This window comes from Podarcis raffonei, chromosome 16, assembly GCF_027172205.1.
Source record: "Podarcis raffonei isolate rPodRaf1 chromosome 16, rPodRaf1.pri, whole genome shotgun sequence".
Classification (NCBI taxonomy): domain Eukaryota; kingdom Metazoa; phylum Chordata; class Lepidosauria; order Squamata; family Lacertidae; genus Podarcis; species Podarcis raffonei.
The window spans coordinates 36,674,029-36,693,076 of NC_070617.1; the positions used below are offsets into that span (position 1 = coordinate 36,674,029).

Below are 19,048 nucleotides of genomic sequence, written 5' to 3' on the forward strand. Positions count from 1 at the left end.
ATGCTGGCCACATGACCCAGAAGCTGTACGCCGGCTCCCTTGGCCAGTAAAGCGAGATGAGCGCCGCAACACCAGAGTCGTCCATGACTGGACCTAATGGTCAGGGGTACCTTTACCTTTTTACCACCTACTGTTGGTATCCCTGCCCTCCTCAAAGGTCACCAGCCCAAGACCAAAGAGGAAGATACAATGTCGGACTTCAAGGGTTGTGTCCAGTCAAGTTATACCCACTAAGAGTTATAACCACCAAAATCAATAGACTTCAGTTAGACATGTCCATTAATTTCAAAGGGTTTACTTTGAGTAGGACTAGAACTGAATATAATATTTGAATTCTTCCACAGGAAAGGATCCATATATGGAATGAAACAAATAAAAACAGTTAAATGGAGAGCAATTATAGAAATGCTCTCCCCATGGAAGTTTGCCTGGCATCTTCATTATACACCTTTAGTTTTTTTTTTAGTTTTTTTAAAAAATAATATTTTTATTAAGTTTAACAATAGAAAAATAGGACAATAAAAACACAGAAAAACAATATAAAACACAGCAATACAAACTTTCACAATACATAAAATACAAACATTTAACAAGAGGAAAAAAAGAACAGTCAACACACACAAAATAGAATAGGAAAAAACACAAATCTCTCTTTTCTAGTTATTTATCTTCAATTAACTTATTTTCCTGACTTCCTCACGCCTCCCTACACCTTTAGGTTCCAGGCAAAAATATTCCTCTTCAAACAGGTTTATGGCTGACCAAAATTCTTTTAAATGTTTTGGGGGGAGCTGGTGGGGAGGGAGGGGCTTATTGTTCTGTTTTTATTATGAATTTTGAGTTTTTATATTCTATTTTTATGCTGTAAACCACCCTGACATCTACGGATGAAGGGCGGTAAACAAATGTAATAAGTAATAGTAATAATAAAAATAAAAATATTTTAAAATCCATCAATCAGTGATTCACACACACACACTCACACAAATTTCACAGTGAAACACAGGTGGAAAGCAATGTAAAAACTCAAGTATTTGAGTCCTGCATTAGGCTACTCATTTCCTCCCAGCATCAAAATTGAAGCCATGATGGATGAGCTGCTAGCACTGTTTATTTGGCCCAGTTTCATAATTTGACAGTGTGAAAATATTGATCTGAGGCTGAAATTCAGACAGCACAATAAGGGCTGCCACAGAGCATCTACGTCACCTCCTGAAAGGCATCCTGGTTATGAAATTGCCAAGTTGATGGATGTGGCCTCTGCATTGGAGCTGAAGGTCTGATTCCTTTCCCGTCCCATGCCTTCACCTACCACAGACCTCCTGAGCCCATAGAGACACTACTGAAAATCATGAGAATGTGCTCTTCTTCTTCAGCACACCCTCCTCACCTTTGGAATCGTGAACATCACTGATTTGGTGGATGCCCACCCACACACCCAGGTTGCTCTCACAAGCTCCAAATGAGATTGAACCTCCCCTTTGCATGAGCAGCACTGCAGGAACACTGCAAGAGACAGGCTGCATGTTGCTTCCCATGCATGGCCTTCTGGGTAGAGGAGAGAGATAGAATAGCAGGGAGAGTAGCAATTACTGCACAGAAAGAAGCTCCTGCTGCTTGATTAATATCTCACCAAGGTTTTACAGGAGATAATGAATGACCCATGTCAGTGGCCCACAAAAGTCTGGCTAGTCAGCCCAGCAGGGTGCATGCAAGCCTTAAAGGGACTCATAGCAACAGGAGCCCGATGCAAAGTTTAAGATGCAAGATGTAGGAGATCCATCTGAGCTGTCACAAACTTTGCCTTACAAGGGATTGATACCTTTTCAGAGGCTGAGAGCTGCCTGGGTAAGAACAGCCAGAGGAGCGTGGGGAAAAGCTCTCCTTTTGAGATTCTGTTTGCAGGCTGTGAAGGTGAAGAACACATTCCCTTTATATTGGGAGAGGAGCTGTTTTTAGGAAACCACCAAAATGGTTGAGCTTTTGGAGCTGTTTCCGCTGCTTTTTCCATCACCTTGCCGATTTGTCAAAATCTCCCCACCCCCCGGATGCCATTTTCACACCTGAAAATCAATTCCCACAAACATTCCCCTCTGCTGGTGGGCAGAGCTATGTGTTCTACAAAGAACAAAGGAAATTGCCTTATAATGAGTCAGATCACTGGTCCATCTAGTTCAATACTGACTGCCGCGGGCTCTCCTGCAAAATTAACTATGTAGGATAGATTTATCCTGTATTAGTCTATGGGACGCAGGTGGCGCTGTGGGTAAAAGCCTCAGCGCCTAGGGCTTGCCGATTGAAAGGTCGGCGGTTCGAATCCCCGCGGCGGGGTGCGCTCCCGTTGCTCGGTCCCAGCGCCTGCCAACCTAGCAGTTCGAAAGCACCCCCGGGTGCAAGTAGATAAATAGGGACCGCTTACTGGCGGGAAGGTAAACGGCGTTTCCGTGTGCTGCGCTGGCTCGCCAGATGCAGCTTTGTCACGCTGGCCACGTGACCCGGAAGTGTCTGCGGACAGCGCTGGCCCCCGGCCTATAGAGTGAGATGGGCGCACAACCCCAGAGTCTGTCAAGACTGGCCCGTACGGGCAGGGGTACCTTTACCTTTAGTCTATGTAGAGGAAGAGACACTTATCGCAATACTCACAAGAGACTCTAGAGGTCACCCTAACAACCTTCAAGCATTTGAAACAGGCTAAGCAAATGGATCACTAATCAAATCAATTTCCTCCCAGAAAATTGATTTGGAATTGAAAGGGAAGGATGAGTTCAGCATGATTTGTATTGTTAAGCCAGAACATCAAGTTGATGAATAATGGTCATGCTGCTGTGTTGTACAAGACGGAACTGTGAGATTGGAGGCGTTGCCTGTGCAAATGACTTGGGTTAACAAGGAGGAGATAGAGACCTCATCGTGTCAGAGCAAAGAATATGGATGTGTTTAAGAAACTCAGCAGACGGCTTAACCTTGATTTGTACACTTGGGCAGGTGTGAAAACTCTAGAACAACAAGGCATGCTGGTAACAGACTGTGAGTCAAGCGGCTGAAATAACTTTGCATTATTTGGGCCCCATAATTAGTGTTTCTGTGGGGTCAAGCCATAGCCAGGATACCTGCTAACATTTACCCTGGACAATCTTTGGAAGGGGTCTTAAACTGTACTGCTCATTTGATAACTGCAACTATCATCACATATAACTGTAGCTTATGAAAAAGAGTAGAACAGGCAGATTTGCAAAGGTAACTGATTTCCCCTCCTCCTGGCTTCAGTATAGAAACTGCAATTATATGTTGACGTAGACAAAGAGGTTTGCCATCCCTTCATTATTTTTAAAGTAGATCAACAGAAGGGAACGATAATGAGCCACTGAACAAGGGATGCGATTGGAGGGCTAAGTGAAGAGCCTGTTTATGTTTGTGCGGGTGCATCGGGGGGGGGGGAGTGTGCAAGATTGCAACCTCGCATGAGAGCATGGAGCCCCAAAACACGTGTTGGAGGGTATACACTGGTTGGGACTGATGGAATAGTACATCCAGCAATGGCAATAGGACCACAGGTTTGCCATCCCTGCTACAACTAAATATGCCTCCTACACTGGATCTGCTCTTTGTACACATCTGACACCGGATGTATTCTGGGACTGAAGTCCTTCCCTCATGCATCACAGTAGACTCATTGATTGAATCCCTGCTGCTCTGATCACAAGCAGTGTGGTCTCAGTCCATTAATTTGGAGCATGGAAACTAACAAAAATCAATGAGGTGCTACTTAAAACCCACTTTGCTCATGATTATAAATCCTGTGTTTAAATGTGTGCAAGGAACAAGAGAGAACATTTGAGTAAGTGGTAGAAAACAAACCAAGTCCATTGAGCCCTTTCTCAGATGTAACAGGAAAGAAGGATAGGGGCAATTGCAGGTGCTCAGCTGAAACTGAGCCTAGATACATATTTTCTAGTGCTAGACCACTGCTTCTCAAACTTTTGTACTGGTAGGCTACTGGAAATTGGTGGGGTTCTGAGAAGACCACTTAAAACATTTTTTTTTTTCAGGGCCAGCATCATCAACATCAGCACTGTATTATTATGAAAACCACAGGCCCTAAGCCAAGCCAACGAGAAGGACCATTTTAACTAGTACCTAAAGGTAAAGGGACCCCTGACCGTTAGGTCCAGTCATGGATGACTCTGGGGTTGCGGTGCTCATCTCGCTCTATAGGCCGAGGGAGCCGGCGTACAGCTTCTGGGTCATGTGGCCAGCATGACTAAGCCGCTTCTGGTGAACCAGAGCAGCGCACGGAAACGCTGTTTACCTTCCTGCTGGAGAGGGATACTTTAATTAGGAAAAAAATTAGTAGACTACATCAGCGCTGTAAAGTGAAAATCATGGGTCCTAGGCCAGGGTGTTGAGTATATCTGTTCAGTATATCTGACCCTGCTTTAAAGAAACTGTCTTGGTGTCTGTTGTCAGGTCCGAATGCAAATATTCTCAGCTGCTCCACCAACTTTCCCGGGACCTTCTGAATGAGTTCATGGACCACCAGTGGCCTGTGGACCACAATTTGAGAACCTCCTTGGTGAAGTATCTAACTGGAGACCAAAACAGGTTCATTGGTTCAACACTTGAGGAGCGAAGAGGAAGAAGTCTAGGGATGGACCTGCACTGCCATTTTGAATTCCCAACAGGATGGAACCTAAACTCTGATAGATGTGAGATTTTGCAGTTGACAGTGACGTATGGGTCTAGAAAAGTCTGGGAAGTGAAGCTTAGTGAATACTAATGGGGATTTTATTTGCTTTATCTTGTGATTCCCCCCCCCCCAAATTCTCTCATGCTTTATTGCCTGGTTGATTTATCACTTCTCTCCACTGTCGAAAGCCAAATTGGGCAACAGTGTGATGTTCTGCTGCTGAAGTCAGCTGTTTATGAGTTTCAGCAGATGTTCCTGTTTGTAAGATACTTTGGGAGAGAAACCTTGCCTCATCTTAGCTATGCATCATTTTGCCCTTCCTTCCCTACATTTCCTCAGTCAGTAGGCAAGTGCTTCTCCTCTGAAGCTGATCAAACATGCAAACTGAGATTGGGTGAGGGGCACTGGAAAGTTTATGCTGCTATGTCCTTTTTAAAAACATCACATAAGGGTCACTCTGAAAAACCTTTTTCAGGACACAAGAGTTTTTAATGGATAACCTAGCTACCACTGGCAGCTCATTAGAGAGGAAGCTTGTGGAAAGAATTGTGCACCAGCAACAGCAACAGATTGGTTTTGACGCCAGGCGACAGAGTCAAATTCCTGTGGCTGCTTGATCAAAGCACACTGGAATTAGCAGTGTTGCAGAAGTTTGTAATTACCTGCTTTGTCCCGTGAAATTATCTAGCTTGTAGTGTTCAGTGAGATTAGGAAAGCAAGCGTGTTTTAGCATGCTCTCTCTCTCTCTCCCTCTCTCTCTCTGAACAATATAAATATCTTACATAATGAGAACCATCATTGTGCAGTGGTCAGAGAGGGTTCCTCAACGGTACCCACCAGATGTTGTTGGACTCAACTCCCACCGGCCTTTGCTAGTGTGGCAGATATCTGGGTATGATGGGAGTTGGAGTCAAATACATCTAGAGATGTCACCAGGTGGGCGAATGTTGGGCTGGAATGTTGAATTAGGACATGTCCTTGGTCTCTATGTGACAGGAGCTGGGTTTGAGAGGTGACGTTTTCTCCTTTCCACTCCTGTGATTGCGGACGGGAATTTCAATCTGGGAATCCTGAACTAAACATACATTTCTGTTGCTGTTGTTATCCCTATGGTTAATTAATTTTATTAGTATACTGTTGTTCTTGATAGTATTGGCATTGGTGATGATATTGTTAATGATATTGTTATAGATATTATTCATCTTTTAAACAACAACAGTAAGAGCAGCAACATGTTGCTCTATGGAACAAATGCCACTGCCAAGCTACTTTGGGAGAAGCAATGACCCAGAAAGATCCCATTTGGGGACTGCCGTCCTGTGCCAAATTAAATTAGTTTGATAAAATATCTCTGTTCTGTGCAGATAGGGCTACAAACTACCCTTGGCAATGTTCTGAAGGCCTGCTGTGTGGCATGTGCCAAAGGAAGACTGACAAACGGGAGCAGAGCAGCGCAACCTTCCATACCAAGTAGGCCGCAAAAGTAATTCAGCATGCGGGGGGGGGGGGAGAGGCCAAAAGGAAGGGGGAGGGGGTTTATTGATGGGGGGGGTGTTCTTGTTTTTCTTATGTATGTTGTGTTTTTGTCTTGCATTTTAATGCTGTCAGCTGCCCTCAGATCTATGGATGAAAGGGTGGTATACAAATTGAGTAAATAAACTTTTCTTAAAACAAACAAACAAACCCTCACCCCTGTGGTTTGGCTAAAAAGGCCACTTCGTAGTCAGTCAAAACATTTAAACTTGTAAACCCTTCCAAAAAGATATACACCCCTTTGTAAAGATGAACAGGGACTGAATGGGCTAAACCATATTCAAATGTGGCTTCTGCCACTTCTGACTAGTCATGAAAAGGAGCTATGCTAGAGGCCCTCTCTTCTTTACAGCAGGGGTGGGGGAATCTTTGCCACCCCACCCCAATGTTGCTGAGCTACAACTCCCATTAGCCCCAGAAAGCATGGCAAATGTTCTAGATGGGAGTTGTAGTCAGCAGCATATGGAGAAGGGCCATCTTTAGCATATGCTCTGCCGGGATGCAAAGAGATTATTATTATTACTATTATTATTATTATTATTAATAATAATAATAATACCCCACCCATCTGGCTGGGCTTCCCCAGCCACTCTGGGTGGCTCCCAACAAAATAGTAAAATACAGTAATGCACCAAACTTTAAAAGCTTCCCTAAACAGGGCTGTCTTCAGATGTCTTCTAAAAGTCTGGTAGTTGTTTCTCTCTTTGACATCTGGTGAGAGGGTGTTCCACAGGGCCAGTGCCACTACCGAGAAGGCCCAAGCCCCGTAACTTGGCTTCTCGCAGTGAGGGAACCGCCAGAAGGCCCTTGGTACTGGACCTCAGTGTCCGGGCAGAACGATGGGGGTGGAGACACACCTTCAGGTATACTGGACCGAGGCCCAGCACCCCCAAATTAACTTTTATTGAGCTTTTGGGGGGAGGGGGGAAGCCATATGTAACAACGATGCAGCAGAAAAACTGCTTTTGTTTCCTGACCCGCCGGAAATATTTGACGCTAAGGAGTCACTGTTGCCAATTGAGAGGCGCCCCCCCCCAATTCGACGCCCGGGTGTCCCGCACACCTTGCACAGCCGGGTAAAGATGGGCTTGATATGGAGAGCCCAAGGTTCCCTACACCTGCTTCATAGCCCATAAGGTCTAGAAACATGTGTTTGTGCTTTTTAAAAAAAGCAGACGTTTTGAGCAAGCTAAATTCTGTGCATTTCCTGAAGACATATAGCCCTGTTCACTGTATAGCAAAGACAAAAGGTTGTCTCCAATAGTTGTCCTACTCAGAGTAGACCCATCAAAAGTAATGGACATTGACTCACTTGGGTCCATTAGTTCTACTGAGAGTGTAGTTTAGCTGGATACAGCTCAAAGAGATTTGCAGTTCTATTTATCTAAGTAGATTTCATCAAGTATGTTTATTTGTGTGTAGCAGGGACGATGACGTGACAGCCTGCTTATTGTTTTTACTGAGGATGTAACTATACTTGACATTGCCCATGAAAGCCCTGGCTTCCTTTTCAAGGATATCTATGCTCCCCCCTTTTTTGGCAGACTCCCAAAATGTTTTCTTCTTCTTCCCCTTTTTGGTCCTCTGCCCTTTGCTTGTATTGCAAACTCTCTATTGCAAATCCTACTAATGGAAATGAGATCCTTTGTGGTCAGATAGAGGCTGTAAGCTGCTCACAACAACAGATGTTTTCTCTGTCCCCAGAATGTCAGAGGTTTGTTGCACCCACTCTCACATCCCTGTTGCTAACCAGGGATGGAATGCCTTTTAAAAAATCTCTCTCTCTCTCTCTCTCTCTCTCTCTCTCTCTCTCTCTCTCTCTCTGTGTGTGTGTGTGTGTGTGTGTGTGTCTGTTGGGGTGCAGTGTGTTTGCTTCAAAACCTGGCTATCTTTTTGAGCTCAGAATTTAATCCAAGTTGGAGAGGTTATCAGATATCAAACCCTCTGGCAAAGAACTTAGGGGGTGAATGGTGACTGAAAAAGAGCAGGAAAAGGGGGCACTGAAAAAGAATATTTGTGAAGTTTCCCCCCCCCTCGTTGAAAAGAGGTTAATAATAATACTAATCAACCCAGCGGAAATTGCACATGCTCAGCAGCCACAGATTGTTTAGTGTCAGTTGGAAAACTGTTAATTTCTGCACTGTATTTGAGCTTTCACACAACGTGAAAGCCACTTCTGGAAAACTAATGGAATACCATAGATTTTTGAATGCAGTTTTGCCTGTTATACACATTTTTGCAAAGCAACCCTCCCAAATATAATGCATTTTTGCAGGTTATTTTCATTAGCAATTACATTTTGCATTTTTGCTCACCTGATTTGGCTGGAGAACCGCACAACAAAAATCAGAAAAAGTGCAAATTTTGAAGGGTGGCTCTGTTTGCCTTTAATCGAAAAGTGAATCAAATTTCTCCTTCCAAGATGCCCAACAGCAACGTCACACTGAGGTTGTTCTAGGGCATGGCCAGAAATTTATTAATGGCAGCATTGAGCCGTCCCCATGCACATTGGAGCACTAGAAAAGGAGAGCTGGAAAAGTGGGGCTGGGCAGGCACCCAAGCAGGGTTCAGCCAGGGTTGGGGGCTGCAGGAACTACCCAAGGGTGCCCAACACTGGCACTAGGCATGCACCCATCAGTGTGCAACACAGCGGGGGAAGAATCATAAGGCCACCTGGCAGAAAGGAATAAAAGCCAAACAAAGAACATGCATCTGGATGAGTAGTGCAGTTAATGAAGGCTTTGCAACAAGGTCCCCTCCTCCCGCCTGGGATAGAATTAGGTACCATCTGTAGCCAAAAAGAAAGAAAGAAAACGGTTTGAGACCTTTGCGCACGCCCCACGAAACTGCACTATAAATAAACTGATCAGGGTTTCAGCATATATTACATGGTGCTACTTGCCTGCTTTAAAGAGAGAGAGAGAGAGAGAGACAGAGACAGAGAGAGAGAGAAAAGAGGCTTCAAGGCATTTTTTCCCTGCACATGCTTTCCTAATGCACAATCAAATCCACTTTCTTCTCATTTGCAAATTGTGGGGGGAGAGTGATAGATTGATATTACCCTCCTCTTCCTGTGACCCTCAAAGAGCTTTATTTTGCACGATGGCCCTATGCTAACTTGTAATACAGGAAGAGCTTATTGGAAAAGTGATAGACCAACCAGCAATGAGGACATCTCTCTCAAGAAACATAAGATGAGAGCAATGGAGCCAAATGAACCAATGTTCTGTAAAGCCATTTGAAGAACAAGAGGACTCTTTGTTAACACACTCACCCACCGCTAACCATTGTAAGTTGCCTTATACCATTGATGCTATCTATTCTGGCAGTAGCTCTTCGAGATTACAGACTTACAATCTTCTCCAGGCCCTACCTGGAGATGCCAGAGATTGAATCTGTGACCTTCTGCATGTAAGGCTCTACCACTGAACTAAAGTTCAAATCCTAAAGTTCAAATTTACACTAAGTTCAAATCCTAAAACCATGCATTTTTTTCTGTTTAGCAAAATTGTCATTCATGATAGGGAGGTTCTCCTTTACGGACAGTAAAGATGTTATGTTGGGTAAGATTAAAGATCCTGTTTCTCACATAAGAATAGCCAAGGGTCCAGTATCTTGTTCTCAGATCCCAAAGGGAAGCTCACAAACAGAACCTGAGTGCAAGGGAGCCACTGGGAATGTTACCTTTCCTTGAGCTTGTCTACTCTTCTTTTAAAACCATCCAAGTTGGTGGCCGTTGCTACATCTTGTGGGAATGAACTCCATAGTTTAACTATGCACTGTATAACAGTGCTTTCTTTTGCCTGTCCTGCATCTTCCAACATTTACCTTCATTGGATGGCCCCAAATTCTAGCATTACAAGAGAGGGAGAAACAGGTATCTCATGGTTGTTCAACAGATGCCTTCAGGAAGCTCCAAAGCAAGCTGTGAAGGCCACAGCCCTCTCTAGATGCTGGTCTCCAGCCATTTCCCGCTTTAGAGAGACGCTGCCTCTATACAATGAAGTTTCATGAAAAATATAAGAAGGTCCCTGCTGGATCAGACAAAAGGCCCAGCTGGCGAGCGTCCTATTGACTATGCGGAATAATAGCTTGATCAGAACCAAAGCCTTTTCACATGTTATGTGGTTATCAAACAGATATGATGGGAGCATCATGTCCCAAGGCAATGGCACCAACTCACCTGCTCCTTGGACTCTGCATTATTCTCTGACACATGACTGTTGTGGTCGAGTGTTTCCCACCATTTCCTACGTTCTGCGTCACGTCCCACTGCCTTGGGTCACTTGCCTTTGCACTCAGGATATTTACTCCTTTCTTTACCTTTGCCCTATTGGGAAAAAAGAATTGCAGTCGTCATCATCGTCATCGTCATCATCATCATTTTTTATTTGTATGCCGCTTTTCCACAGTTAAAAAACAATGCTCAAGGCGGCTTACAGCAGAACAACATTTACATAATTACAAAAGTCGTAAACAATAAATAAACCACATTAAAAAAATACACAACCAAATGGGAAACAATTTTCACATAAATCAAAATCTAAAGTTAAGAATACAGCATTAATATCACAGTTTAAAATGACATAGGTAAAAAATAACAGCAATTTAAACAAAAAACAAAAACAAAACGGAGTCCTCTCTGCCCAGCAGCAGCAGCGGCAGCAGTCCTTTATAGAGCCCATCAGGCCCCACCCTAGGCCAGGTGTTGAGTGGCAGGACTGGGGCTCTCAGGGGGACAGGGGAGTCCTCCTGGGTGGTAGCCACAGCAGCAGTTCTTATAGGCCTGTCAGGCCCCTCCCTGGGCCAGGTGGTGAGTGGCAGGACTGGGGCCCTCAGGCGCTGAGCAAGGGAGTCACAATAATATTGCTATCTGTCAATGTATACACACAACCCTGCACACACAAACACACACCTGTATAGGAACCTAAGAATAAGCCTGAAGGTCAGGGTTGGGAAATACTTCTAAAATGGTCAAATGAGGCATTTTCTTCTGTGAGATACAAAACAGAAATACAGGTACCTTTACTAAAACGATCAGAAGAGGCAATCCCTGTTATATGAGAGCGAACTGGAAGTGATTTCTAATGAGTTCAGAAGTCTTTCCTGTTGTGTGACAGGGAAAGAGGAATTCAGGGAAAACAAATAAGGAAGCTACCATTTTGAACGGCATTACACTCCACCCTGACAAAGAGTCCTGGCCTGGAAGATATTGCCAAAAGTCTGTCTAGCTCAGGGTTAGCCAACATGGTATCCTCCAGATGTTGCTGTCTGGAGTTGATGGGAGTCTAACAACATCCAGAGAGCATCACCTTGCCTAGTCCTGGCTTTTCCCAGCACCCTGTTTCTTACAGAGGCCAACCAGAGACTTTTGGAAAGCCAGTCAGACCATCAAGCAATGAGCAATCTGAAGCGCAATGGCACAGGACAAGTTAGAGACAAATGCAAGATGGCGTCAGTTCAGAAAACAGGCTCCGGAGCTCTGCAGGACTTTAATGGACTTTAATTGCTGCTCAGGCAAGCAATTTTTCCTTTCTCCATTTTAAACTTACCAATTCACTGAGAACTTATCAGCACTTTCTTATCTATGTTATAAGAAACACTGGGCAAGTTCTGTGAGAAGCATCCCGGGCCGGCCGCTAGCTGTTAGCTGTTAATTGCCAGCTCCCTTTTATACTTTGTTTTTTGACTTCCTGGCAGTCATTACACAGAGAAACTCATCAATAGAACAAACTTAGCACATTTTCCCTTTCTTTTCTTGCTAAGGAAACTTCTCTTTGCTTACTCCTCACTGCATTATTATACCTGCTTGTAAACACTACAGAGATCCACAGGAGGCAGTCCTTTCACCAGTTCCCAAACAATAAAAAATGGAGGACAAATGCCCTGTGACCTTCATTGAATTAGCCTGAAAAGAAGCCAAGCAATTTCCAAACAAGGAGGAAATGTACGGTCCCATGTCTGAGCCAATTCATTGGAACAGGGGGTAGCTATCCTTTGGCATTGGAACAGGGGGTAGCTATCCTGCCTCCCTCCAGCTGTGGCAGGAGCATAGCTCTCATCATCCCTATCCATTGGACATGCTGGCTGGGACTAAAGAGACTTTGGGTTCAACAGCATCTGAAGGGAGGCCCAGGCTAGCCACCCCGTGCCAAAAGGAAATTAGACAAATTCATAGAGCATGGGCTGATCACTGCCTATTAGCTATATGGAACCTCATTTGTAAAGAAACAGGGATCCCACTGAACTCCAGGTGCTGTGATTAAAATAAAAGCATGGCAGGGAATACTCTCTTCTTGCCCTGGTTGGCTAGTGTGGGAGACAAGATAGACCAGGGTTGCATTCGGATATGGGGAATACTGTGTTGGCTTTTCTGATTGCAACGCCAGTGGTTCTTTCACGTTTTCTGACATTCATTTAACACTGCAGTACTGGCTGCATTATGGAACTGTGGCTTTCCGGACGTTATCAACAGAAGTATGGCATCCCAATGAAGGTACCACTCTATTTTGCCTTGGTCAGACCACACCTGGAGTCCTGTGTCCAGTTCTGGGTGCCACAATTTAAGGATATTGACAAGTTTGAACATATACATAGGAGGGCGATATCAACAGAAGCATAGCGTCGCAATAAAGGGAAGATGACCAAGATGATCCAGGGTCTGGAAACCAGGCCTTATGAGGAACGGTTGAGGGAGTTGGGTATGTTTAGCCTGGAAAAGAGGAGACTAGGAGGAGATAAGATAGCCATCTTCAAATATCTCAAGGGCTATCATATGGAAGAGGGAACAGGCTTGTTTTTCGCTGCTCCAGGGTGTTGGACCCAAAGCAATGACTTCAAGTTACAAGAAACGAGATTCCAACTAAACACCAGGAAGAACTTTCTGACAATAAGAGGTGTTTGACAGTAGAACAGACTCCATTGAAAGGTGGTGGATTCCCCTTTACTGGGGGCGTTTTAAGCAAAGGCTGGATGCCCACCTGTCAATGATGCATTAGTTGAGATTCCTGCTTTGCAGGAGGGTGGACTAGATGACGTTTGGGGTCCCTTTTCAATTCTACAGTTCTATGATTCTATGATAGACCAACATACCACACTATATTTCATTTACCTCAGTGGGTGTGGTGTGACACAACAATGAACATCATTGGATGACGTTGCTACTTGCTCACCACCCCACTTGTGTGCTTCTGCTCCCTCATGAAAGCAGCCAGAAATAACTGCATGCCCTTATACAACCTCCAGTTTTTGTCACTTCGCTTCTGTGATTTTCCATTCTAAGGGGGCTGCAAATGGACACCCCCCCCCCGGAATTAAGCAGCACAGAAACGAGCACCAAATAATGCACTGCGTTCTATCAGTTTTCCTGAAGTGGCTCTTACATTGTATAAAATCTCAAATTAATGCATAAACTAACAGTTAGGGAAATGTCAGGCAAATGGAATAAACTGTAGTGTGAATGCAGCCTAGCCTGCGGTAGTGAACATGGCGCCCTCCAAAAATGGCAGGCTGTTGAAAACAAGGTGGATAGACTTGATTCGGTAGCCTGCATGGGGTCACCCTGGACTTCCAACTCTTCCTAACCATTGACCCTAATGGCTGGCTGACTGAGGGCTGATGGGAGTTGTAGTCCACACCTTATACTGAGTCCATCTAGCTCCGATTGGCTCTTCAGTATTTGAGGCAGGTGCCTCTCCCAACCTTACCTGGAGATGCCAGGGATTTGAACCTGAGACCTTCTGCTTGCAAGGCACACGCTCTACCACTAACACTGAACCCTTCTCCCATCTGGACACTGGCTATCCCTGGGCCAGAAAGGTCTTTATTCTGATCCATCAGCGCTCTTCTTCACATTCCAAGATGTTGAGTAGCAGCAGATACCGTATTTTTTGCTCTATAAGACTCACTTTTTCCCTCCTAAAAAGTAAGGGGAAATGTGTGTACGTCTTATGGAGCGAATGCAGACTGCGTAGCTATCCCAGAAGCCAGAACAGCAAGAGGGCTCGCTGCTTTCACTGCGCAGCGATCCCTCTTGCTGTTCTGGCTTCTGAGATTCAGAATATTTTTTTTCTTGTTTTCCTCCTCCAAAAACTAGGTGCATTTGGTGGTCTGGTGCGTCTTATAGAGCGAAACATGCGGTACACAAGAGGAAACTGCTGAAATGACTACTGACAAAGACCCTCCCCACCAACCCTTTTCTTCCATCTAGACATCTCACACATTGTCTGCCCCTGTGCTGCCTCAGAGAGATCCGTTGTCACTTGCAATTGGAGTTTGTAGGGGGGGGGGAGGCTAAAATTTCCCCAGGAGTTGACGATTGCTCTTTCCACCGTGAAGCCCAGCAGAGGTACGAGCTGGCTTTGCGGTTGATTAGGGAGGACGTTTTCGCTGGACAAGGTTAGTAGCACAATCCAGGACTGGAGGACAAAAATTTAAAAGAGGGGGAGGAAAAAAGATACAAGAACAGCAAGAGGAATAAACAACTCTGGTGACAGAGCCATGTTGTTAATTAACCCACCGTATCGAACATTTTGGGGAAAGCAACCTGCCTTTACATACACACACAGAGAGAGACATTATATAATGGCCTTCTGGAGGCAGGAAGAGTCCAGGAGTAAAGTAGGTTATCCAGAGTAAGGGAAAATCAATGCAGTGATGGCACTTAGTGCTGGAATGGGCGGCTGGAATGCCCCAAAGACTTGAGCTTCTAAATAAATATGTGGAATTATAATCTGCAGCACTCTCTCCTCCCTCCGCAGTATCTCTCTTTCCCTCTCGCAGTTTTATATAACAATGTCAACAGATGAGGTGGAATTAGGCCAGGAAGTGAAAGATGTCTGGGTTTCTGTGCTTATTTTCTTAAGCCAACTCAGCAGCCGCAGCAGCAGCTGTATTACAAAGGCATCCTCTTTGGCTAACCACAAGAACACGGGAAGCTGCCTTATTCTCAGTCAAGCCATTGGTCCATCTAGGTGAGTGTTTGTCTACACTCTCTAGACAGCTTACATTTGCAGCCCTACTTGGAGAAGCTGGGGCTTGAACTGAGGATCTTCTGAATACGTTTCCAAGCACAATTCAAAGTGTTGGTGCTGACCTTTAAAGCCCTAAACGGCCTCGGTCCAGTATATCTGAAGGAGCGTCTCCACCCCATCGTTCAGCCCAGACACTGAGATCCAGCGCTGAGGGCCTTCTGGCGGTTCCCTCGCTGCGAGAAGCCAAGTTACAGGGAACCAGGCAGAGGGCCTTCTCGGTGGTGGCACCCGCCCTGTGGAACGCCCTCCCACCAGATGTCAAAGGCAAGAACAACTACCAGACTTTTAGAAGACATCTGAAGACAGCCCTGTTTAAGGAAGCTTTTAATGTATGATGCATTTTAATATTTTGTTGGAAGCCTCCCAGAGTGGCTGGGGAAGCCCAGCCAGAAGGGCGGGGTATAAATTATTATTAATTATTCTTATTCTTATTCTTATTCTTATTCTTATTATTCTATACGCATAGCGGAAGCTGTGTCCTTGAGCTACGACCCATCCCATTTGTTATTCCCAAATGGCCATGAGATAACTGCTAGTGAGCCAAGGAGCTGGAAACATTTCATTTCTTACATGTGTTATGCTAGCTTTTCCTTTATGGCACAGGCTGTTAACCCTCCAGAGGTGGCTGGACTACAACTTCCATTTTGCCTCTGGCCACTCTGGCTGGGGCTGATGGGAGTTGGAGTCTGTCCAACAACAGCTGAAAGGGCCACAGGCTCCTTGCTTCTGCATTAAGGGGCTCAGCGTGGTGAGCCTAGTCCCTCACACTGCCATTTTATTCTCACAACAGCCTTGTAAGGTAGGCTTAAGGGATTTTCTTATGAATGTTTTATGTAACCCACTTGGAAGTTTATTATTACTATTATTAAGTGGCATATAAATTTTGCTAAATAATTTAATATATATATATATATATATATATATATATATATATATATATATATATAATCTCAAAATGTGAAAAGGCAGCTTGGCTGCATATGGGGATCTCCTTGCCCAGTAAGATGAATGGGTGATAGAATAATAGATGTTTAGAGTAGGAAGGGACTCCCAAGACCAGTGCCTTGTGATGGAGGTAACACAGTTAAAGTCTCCCTGACAGATCCACCCAATTTCTGTTTTTTAAAACTGCCTATGAAAGAGTATTCCCCCCCTACCAAGGGAGTCTATTCCATGGTCAAACAGGTCTTACTGTCAAAATGCTCTTCCTAATGTTTAGTCCTTTCTTGTATATGAATCCATTAGCTTGAGTCCTAGCTGCTGGAGTAGCAGATTTCTACCCCCAAAGTCCTGCTTCGATGGTATCACTGAAGCCAGTTTTAGTGTTGTAAAAAAGTATATCGTTTAGAAATACGCTTAAGCAAAGTTTTGCTAGTCATGCTATCGGTAAAAGGTAAAGCTAAAGGACCCCTGGATGGTTAAGTCCAGTCAAAGGCGACCATGGGGTTGCGGTGCTCATCTCACTTTACAGGCCGAGGGAGCCGGCATTTGTCCACAGACAGCTTTCCGGGTCATGTGGCCAGCATGACTAAACCGCTTCTGGCACAACGGGACACCGTGATGGAAACCAGAGCACACGGAAATTCCGTTTACCTTCCCACCACAGCAGTAGCTATTTATCTACTTGCACTGGTGTGCTTTCAAACTGCTAAGTTGGGAGAAGCTGGGACAGAGCAAAGGGAGCTCACCCCTTCACATGGATTCGAACCACCAACCTTCCGATCGGCAAGCCCAAGAGGCTCAGTGGTTTAAACCACAGCGCCGCCCGCGTCCTCTTTGTCATGCTGTATTAAGAGCAGAAATCATACAATAGTAATCCTATTCATAATATAATATTGGTAATGATATAGTATTGATAGCTGTAATTGATATGTAACAATGACAGCTACTATTACAATTGCCTCTCCTTTTGACTGCCTGTTACTTAGTTAATGAGCCCTTGGTGGGGGATCAGTGATGTGACTTTGAATTACTTTTAAGACACCCAGAGCCTAGGAGATAAGGTGGTCTATAATATGACAGACACCTAGATAGGGAGGAGAAACGCTGTAGAAGAGTGCTCCGTTGTGTCATAAGACCACCCCAGAAAAAAAATTCTAAACAGTTTTGGACTTCAACTTAATAAACACTGCCCCCTTTTGGCTGATCTCTATCAACGTCTCAGATTATTTGTATTCCCCCCCCCCCCATTTCCCAACAACGCTTGCTATATAGCACTGCTGTTTCAAGATCCAGCCCCAGCTGCAGTATAGAAATTGACGTCCTGAATCTGAGAATGAAAAATGAATTTCAAAGGGGTTGGGACATAATAGCACGCAACTGTGTTGTGCACAATTTTCTGCAGTGCTGAAAATTGACTTCCCATTCCCCAGCACTTTTTCACCCCTCCTTAAAAAAAGAAAGAAAAAGAAAATTCACAGAAAAGTGCGCTTTCTGGCTCTCACCTGCCTTCACTGGCACCCTCATGCAGCCACGTCCGACTGGCTATGGAGCGCTGTAACAGTAACCCATTTACCCCGACTAGTTGAGATCACTCAGGTGCCTAATTCAACAGGCAAGGGCACTGATGACACCAAACAAGATAATCACAGAACTGTAGAGTTGGAAGGGACCACAAGGCTCATCTAGTTCAACTACCTGCAATGCAGGAATCATCCAAACTCTCTTTAAAAACCTCCAACAAAGGAGAGATAACCAGCTCCCATTCCACTCTCAAACAGCTCTTACCACCAGATATTTATTCCTAATGTTTAGTCATAATCTCCTTTCTTGTAATGATTGGCTTGGGTCCTAACCTCTGAGGCACAACTCTACTTTTTACATCTGCAGGTGAGGTAGTGGATGTGCTGGACCGATGATGTCTTGCCTCAGTATGAGAGTCAACAAACTGAAGCTCAATCCAGGTAAGACTGGGGCACTGTTCATGGGTGGTTCCCCAGACCAGATGGCTGGGAGGTGGCCTGTTCTTGATGGGGTTACACCCCCTCTGAAGGAGCAGGTATGTAGCTTGGAGGGTACTCCTGGATCCTCTGCTGTCGCTGAGACTCAGGTGGCCTTGATGGTGTAGAGTGCCTTCCATCAGCTTTGGCTGGTGGCCCAGCTGCACCCCTATCTGGACAGGGACAGTCTAACTTCTGGGTCCTGTGGTTTTAGCTGGATTGACCCAGCAGCAGGTAACAGTCTCCAGAGAGCAGTTCCTGTCTACAAATCCAGTCACCTGAAGTAGCATCAGACTCTTCAGGACCACAGAGAGCTCCCAAAGGGAGGCAGCTGTTGCTTTAACAGAATCCAGAATTTAGCTAAGCATCAAGCAAAGCATGGCCACTGTCAAGAATACCAATGTTAAAGTAAACTTGCAAGGGATTTAAAAGAGTGGGCACTTTGGTATAGAACACTTTCTACAATGAAGCTGAAAAGTCTTAAATTGTGCCTTTTGAAGACATCAGGGGTTGCCTTCAATTCCCTGCCCCACAACCCACACTCCTTTTGTTTGGATTACAATTATCCCTGTTATCACTCAAGCCTATCCAAGAAGCAATGACCTCGCTCTGCACTGACATCCTTTGAGCTCAGTAATAACTATACATAGCCAAATCTGATTGGCTATATAGTCTTGTGAAAAATGTCATCCCATTTGCTATGTGATCCCCAGTTAGCTGGGATCACCCATGTGACTCATTCAGGAAACACCGCTCTCACTCTCAATTGGCTTAGTTTACCTTCAGCTATGCCATTGACTAGGGACACGGGTGGTGCTGTGGTCTAAACCACTGAGCCTAGGGCTTGCCGACTGGAA

The 19,048-nt window shown here is 44.8% G+C and overlaps 1 protein-coding gene across 3 annotated transcripts in view; it reads right to left on the reverse strand.

Annotated features, from left to right (window-relative positions):
• Nucleotides 1-19,048, reverse strand: part of TMEM132C (transmembrane protein 132C) — a 265,766-nt gene that overhangs the window by 93,924 nt on the left and 152,794 nt on the right. For all 3 annotated transcript variants that reach the window (XM_053369923.1, XM_053369925.1, XM_053369924.1), the window contains one exon: nucleotides 10,404-10,550. In XM_053369923.1, the coding sequence (XP_053225898.1) occupies nucleotides 10,404-10,550 (147 nt within the window). The remainder of the gene's footprint in view (nucleotides 1-10,403; nucleotides 10,551-19,048) is intronic.